At 35.7% G+C, this 6,883-nt stretch overlaps 1 protein-coding gene across 1 annotated transcript; it reads right to left on the bottom strand.

Annotated features, from left to right (window-relative positions):
- Positions 1 to 5,345: 5,345 nt before the first annotated feature.
- LOC116125485 (BURP domain protein USPL1-like) lies at positions 5,346 to 6,486 on the bottom strand. The gene is made up of 2 exons (XM_031411198.1): positions 6,373 to 6,486; positions 5,346 to 6,181 (listed from the first exon to the last, which is right to left on the bottom strand). The coding sequence occupies exons 1-2, from the start codon at positions 6,430 to 6,432 to the stop codon at positions 5,360 to 5,362; spliced, it is 882 nt and encodes a 293-aa protein (XP_031267058.1). The 5' UTR covers positions 6,433 to 6,486; the 3' UTR covers positions 5,346 to 5,359.
- Positions 6,487 to 6,883: the final 397 nt, after the last annotated feature.

The following is a 6,883-nucleotide window of genomic DNA, read 5'->3' as shown; positions in this document are numbered from 1 at the left end:
ACCTATCAAATTGTACAATCACCTTTGTTTGTTGGTTTTGTAGGTGTTCTATGGCTTTGAAATTGTCCAATACTTGTTTTGTTGGGTTTAGAGGGTGTTCTACGAACTCGGTTGACAATTACGCCTAGATACCTTAGTTATTAAAAACTATCAGAGATAAAAAAGATAAATTTTATATCTAATGTCTTATGTTAAAATAATATACTTTTACATCACTCCATAAGTATATATTTTCAATAGATAATTTATAATTAAACAAGGTAAGATTAATACAACTATAATAATATTTATTATCATATGCGAGTTCTGTAGAATTAAAATATAATGATATGATTAATTACTAAGTACACCACAGAATACTAACTATAAGATAAAGCGAGCAACTCAAAGATAACAAAACAAAGTTATCTGAACCACTCCTTGGTGGTCGTCAGGTGATGATAGAGATCTTTGAGTGTATTATTCAAGAAGTCTTAAATTCAATTTCCTTCGGTGGTTAATAAGGGTGGTTACTATATTACTTTAGGGTCTTGAGATTAGCCGAGATGCGTGCAAGCCACCTAATCACCAAAAAAGAAAAAAACAAAAAACAAAATTATCTTTAAGAAGAAATGACAAATAGGGAACTCCTATTGTATATTATCATATTATTGCAAGCAATGATATGAGATTACAAGGATTATATGCACTCCAAATTATTATTGTTCATTGATTTATTATTTTTTAGTACACAAGCTCCGACATGTCTTATGTAGGCATATCCCACCGTTAATTCATACTAGATAGAACACATGAAAACCACCTAGTCAATTGCAAGCCAAATTAACCACAATATTCATGTAGAAAAACAGGAGCAATTTAAAGTGGATAGCAGATATGGACCCAAACGAGATATCAGCAGCACAGAGACGTAGCCAGACTTTTATTGAGTAGGTTTAACATAAATAAGTAAAGCTTTTTTTTTTTTTTAATTTTTTATTAATACACATTTTTTCATTAAAATTAAATGAGTCAAATTGTTAACATTATAAATTAAAGTCTTTTTTTCATTTTTTTTTAAAGTTTGAGTGGGTTCAGTTGAATCTATATATTATAGTGTGGCTATATCCCTGCTCAAGAGGTAGAAAGTAACATATTGGATTTCCTGGTTTCAGGCCGAGCAAACGAAATGCTACGATATCAGACTCTAAAGTAGATGTTTTCATGTGACAAATAGCAAGAGCTTTCACTCTATCTCCATTGTCAACACTGTTTTTTAAACCATTAGTTTGTTAGGGATCATCAATTGAAAATTGGTGTCAACAATTTAAGTCATAAAATTAAGTTAAAAGATCTCATCCCCATTTATAAATAGAGTACTTAGCGATTACAAGAACATTTATCTTCACATTAATTAATGATTCAAACACAGAATAGCATATGCCATTCTTTACAGCTGATTTATTATTTGGTACACAATACAGCAAGGGAAACCACACTATAATAGGAGCAATTTATTACTGGGTAGTGGCAGATGATGGAACCCAAATGATATTATTTTTAGATAAAAAATGGCATATTGGATCTCCCGGTTTGAGGCCAAGTTTGCGTAATGCTGGGAAATTAGGGTCCCAAGTAGATGTTTCAAAGTGGCAAATAGCAAGACCTTCCACTCTGTCTCCATTTTCACCAACTAATGGAACCTTAAACAATTTGTTCTCATGTTCACTGTCTAGGCCATGGCAGAAAAACACTGCATACGGATACGACAACAAGTGACATGCTACCATCACTTTTGGCTCTGAAACTTCCATGGGAACTTGTGTGATTGTATAGTTCTGCTTACGGTTAATGATTTTGTGAGATAAATTGTGGCTATAGCTCTAAAATCATCATCCGTCGTCCCCGACATGGTACGAGTAAAATCAAGCATGGATTCTAAGGAAGTAGCACAGAAAAGGAGCTCTTCTTCTGCGGAATCGAAGTTACAACGTCTTAGTGTCTCTTCAATGGTTTTGGCTTTTGGGAAGCCATGGGAGGCTTTGAAAGTTTGGAGAATGTTTGGGAGATGGTTTAATGAGAAAGTAATGAGATCAGCCTCTTCTCTAGGCAAGAACTGGAATGGAGTTTTGGTGGGGAAATTAATGAGGATTGATTTACCCAAATCTAGATCATTGATGCTGAAGAAGCCTGTGTGTTGAGTGCTTGTTGCATCCATCTGATGAGATGAGTGTCATGCATAGAGTTATGATGTCCATGAACCAGCATAATATTTTGCTCTTCATGATGATGTGTTGAAGATCTCCCTGGCTCCGTTAATGCCATGCTGCATTTACACAAGCATCGAGTGAAATCTGATTAGATAAAACTCTAAGCTTTCAATTTGTTAATATTTTAACATGATTTTTATATACGTAATTCTCAATATAAATAAATTATAACAAGTAATATTGAGAGATGTGAGCTACCATATCATCAAGAGCAAAAGATAAAAGCGGAGGATCGAATTGGAGATTTTTCCAGCAACCATCTTCTTCTTCTTCAATTATCTGAAGCTCAGCTCTTGAAGGATGTACATAGTATCAGAACTCAGAAGGTCAGGCTTATAAAAGTCAGAACATAAAAAGCAATATTTTTTTTCATGAGGTCCAAGTCCAGCATAAGCAATGGATTGTCTCTTCAATTGATGAAGTAGCTTCATGTCTATTGATGTGGAGCAGTGGGGATAATATAATTAGTGTAGTCCAAAAATTTCAGGTCCATTGTTAAAGAATACTGTTCATGGAGCCCAGCTCTTTCGGTCATCGTGTTTAAATGGGCTTCAGCCAGCGTCGGTTCGTGGGATAGGCATGTGAGGCACCTGCCTAGGCCCCCAAAATATAGAGTAAAAAAGGGCCAAATTTTTTTATAATTTTTTTAAATATATTACAAAAATGGAAATAGTATATAATTTCTTATATTTGACTAAAGGGCCCAAAAAAAATTTAGTATAAACATTTTACGTATATTCCCACCCAAAGTTTGACGAATGAGAAAATTTGTGCCTCTAGTTTCATATATTCTAATTTACACTCCTAAATTAACACATTGAATTTCTTGTAACAATAAAAGGTTAAAATAGTTATTTACATGTCTCAAATTACTCACCTCTAATTCAATCCCAAAATTTGACATTTATATAAATCATTTCCACCCCTCTTTCACTTTGACTGTTTGGAGTTGATTCCGATCGATTTTCTCACCAAAATCGGCCGGAATCATCATTTTATCATTTCCCAAGTATTTTCCCAACCTTGAGAGCTCTCGATTTGACAAATTTTTTACGAATCTTGCAACCTAAATCTATTGTGCGTGACAACCATTTCCGACCTTTTTGGCATATACCCGACGTTGTTGGCCTTCCCTGATACCACCATATTCCTCCACTCAGTCCTCTCACCCAAACCTCTATCATACCTCATCCATTTGCTCTGCCAATCGCCAGCGACAGATACCTTTTAGGCCGCGACTTCTCAAGCTTTTTCTGGTCGATCCTGGCATTGGAAATCACCAATTTCACCACCCATCGCTTCTTTAACATCTGCTCTCCAAAACCCCCTACTAACTTGACCCTGTTAGGCCGTCGGTCATCGTTCACCTCTCTTAGTGATTTTGCATCTTAAAAAGTAAGAAAAATAAATTTGAAATAATTTTTTTAATATATGCATATATTATTAGAAGACCCCAAAGTAACTCTTGTTTAAGGTCACAAATGTTTTGAGACGGCCCTCGCTTCAGCTTTGTGGCAAAATCAAATCAATAATGGTAGAAAGTGTACATCTTCTGGTGAGCAAGCATCATCCAAAGCAAATTTCATGTTCAAACAATCCACTCTATAATATCATAAATGCTCAAAAAGCATTATCGTAGTAATAAAATGAATTTGTTTGGTATTTTTTAGGGGTTTTCTTTAATTAAAATAATAAATTAAAGTTATCACTTTACCTTTGCATTTCGCTCTTCCCATAATTATCTGATAAGAAAAAAATCTAGAATACAATTGTGGTATATATACTACTCTCCGATGAAATTATAACACCTTTTGATTTTTTCTCTCTCCCTGTATGTTTAAATTAATTGTGACTGATACTTGTCATATATACACTATCTTGTGGTACCACATCAACAATACCACTCTCTAGTGAAACCCAGAAGACATTATCGTAACAATAACATGAAATTATATGTTTAAGTCATTAATTATAACTTTGATTGCTCGAATAATTTTGGTGTTTTTGGCAGTTTGCAGGAAACATTGATGGGAGAGAAAAGAGGTTGGTGAATATTGGAAGGAGGTGATGAAAGAACAGTCCATGCCTCAAGACTCAAGTTATTCAAGACCACCTTCATAATCATGCAGGTGCAAGGAGAACAACAATACTGTTGTCGTTTCTATTATAAACATAACGGAGCTAGTTAGCCTAAAGAAGAGAAGAAGGCTTTTGGCAATGTTGATAAGTCAAGGCACTGTGATGATGTGGAAGCATCTCAAGGTAATTTTGGTAAGGATAATCAGATCGAGAAGGGTTCAAAAGAGCAAAGATTTCATGTGGGATTATCATTTTAATAATTTTTCTTGCTTGCCTTGGGCTGTACATTTATGTTGAATTAATTGCTTCTCAAGTACTTGAGAGCAGTGTTTTGATACCCAGCCCGCCCGGTTGAACACGAGGCCTTCGCTAGACGGGTTATCACTTTCAACTATTTACCATAAACCTTAGAATTATGGACGGCGATCGGCAAACATACAATGATAATTATGTTAGGGCTTTTGGAGAGGGAGTACCGGTGAGTCCAAAGGTGGTGAGGGGAGTGATTTATGGTGAGTGAATTGACTAGAAAAGGCCAAAATCAATCAGCCAAAATAGCAATCTGTTGCCAGCGATTGGCAGAGCGAACGAGGGAGGATTAAGATGAGTTTTGGTCATGAGGTTGAGGGGAGTGTTTTTATGGTGATGTGGAGTGTTGTTGTCATTGGAAACAGGCCCTATTTGGCCTGGAATGTTGATGTCGGCATTTGGGGTGTTTTTGTAAGATTTCAAACCTGTAGGGACTTATTAATTTTCAAAGGTATTTTGGTTGAATTTCAAACCTTTGGATACTGGTTTGACTGGTGGGTCAAACCAGCTCAACCAATCAACCCAGACCTAACACTTTGTTGGGTTTTATCCTAAGTTGGTTATTAAAACACTGACTGAGAGGTCTTTATTTAATTATATATGTTTGCAGTAGACACTAACTACATCAATTTATACCTGATGAAAACATTATATTACAGTGATAAGCATTTGCAGTAGACACAAACTACAGTACCACATACAGTAATTTGAACTTGGTTAAATTAAGCAGGGAAAGGGACCCAAACTAAATTATCTAAAGGAAAGAAATGGCAAACAGGAGAATCCCCAGGCTTGATTTTGAGCACACGAAATGACACATGATCGGCATCCCACAGCGAGGTGTCCATGTGACAAACGGCAACAGCTTCGACCTTCTCTCCATTTTCACCACCCAGTGATATCTGGAATAGCCTGTTTTTACTCTCTTGTCCATGGCAGTAGAAAACTGCATAAAGGTAAGGCAAAGAATGACATGCTATAAATTTTGGAGCAAAGATTTCTTGCGGCACTTCCAAGATTGTATAGTTCTGTAAAGGAGTTAGCTTTGTGAGAGATGAAGTGGTTAAAATTTTGAAGTTGGTATCCAATCCGAAGAAGCCACGTGCGGAATCGAGCATCGATTCCAGGGAGGTAGCACAGAACCTGGTCTCTCCTTTGATGGGTTCACGTTCACAATGTTCAAGTGTGTACTCCATGGCTTTGGCTTGCGGAGAGTCTTTGGAGAAGGAGAATAATTCAAGAAGATAAGGTAATTTTTGTGAAGAGAAAGGAATGGAATTGGCTTCTTCTCTGGATAGTAGATAAGATTTTGTAGAGTTTTTGTAGGAGAAGTATATGGGGAGTGATTTTCCAATCTTTAGATTATCTATGGTGAAAAAAATATGAACTGAAGGATCCATATGATCGACGTGGGATGTTTTTGCATGATGTCCGCCATTGATCCATTGATCGTGTCCGTCACTTGCTTCTGATAAAGGATCATATTTATTTCTATCATCTCCTTCCCCTTTTGTAACCCTCCTGGCGTTACTGTCTTGAGCACACTGGTGACATCAAAATCCATTAGCAACATGTATTAAACAAGAGATGAAATGCAGAAGTTTCAGAAAATTGGCGCTATTAAACAATCAAAAGCTTCAAAATTGCCTTCTATTTTTCGAAGTAACAGAGAAGGTTTCTCATGTTACATAGATATTACTAACATAAATGGTTTCATATAGGAGAAAGAAGTTACCATTAAAGCAGCAAGCAGAAGGCAAAGAGTGAAGCACCAGGAAGAAAAACCAGAACCCATCTCTGATAGATTTTCCTGAAACCTTTTTCGATAATCTCTTTCTTCTGCTTTTGAAACACTAAGTCGCAAATATCAACTGGCCAATTAAGAACATGGTGATAATTAAGCATACCCTGCACTTAATCAAAAATTAAAAAAAATTAAAAAACGACAAATATTAATCAGACAGAATCTAGTGGGTTTGAAACGCACATCAGGAGATGGAACTAGGGGGCAGCTAGCTAGTACAGATTCAAGTCAATGGTTTTCATTTGGCCTTATTATTTGGTTTGTTCCAACTTCCAAGTACATTTTGGCTTTTAATTTAATTATCAAATAAACAAATCATTTCTGGCCTAACCTGAGTGGCACCTAATTTAGTCAAATGGTTAATAGTTGAATATAAAAACGACCTAATCAGGTTCATTATCTTCATTTAATTAAATCTTAGTCAATTAATAAATATATATAT

This window comes from Pistacia vera, unplaced genomic scaffold, assembly GCF_008641045.1.
Source record: "Pistacia vera cultivar Batoury unplaced genomic scaffold, PisVer_v2 Contig166, whole genome shotgun sequence".
Classification (NCBI taxonomy): domain Eukaryota; kingdom Viridiplantae; phylum Streptophyta; class Magnoliopsida; order Sapindales; family Anacardiaceae; genus Pistacia; species Pistacia vera.
Note: the sequence above shows the minus strand (reverse complement) of the source record. Positions and strands in the feature narration are given on the sequence as shown.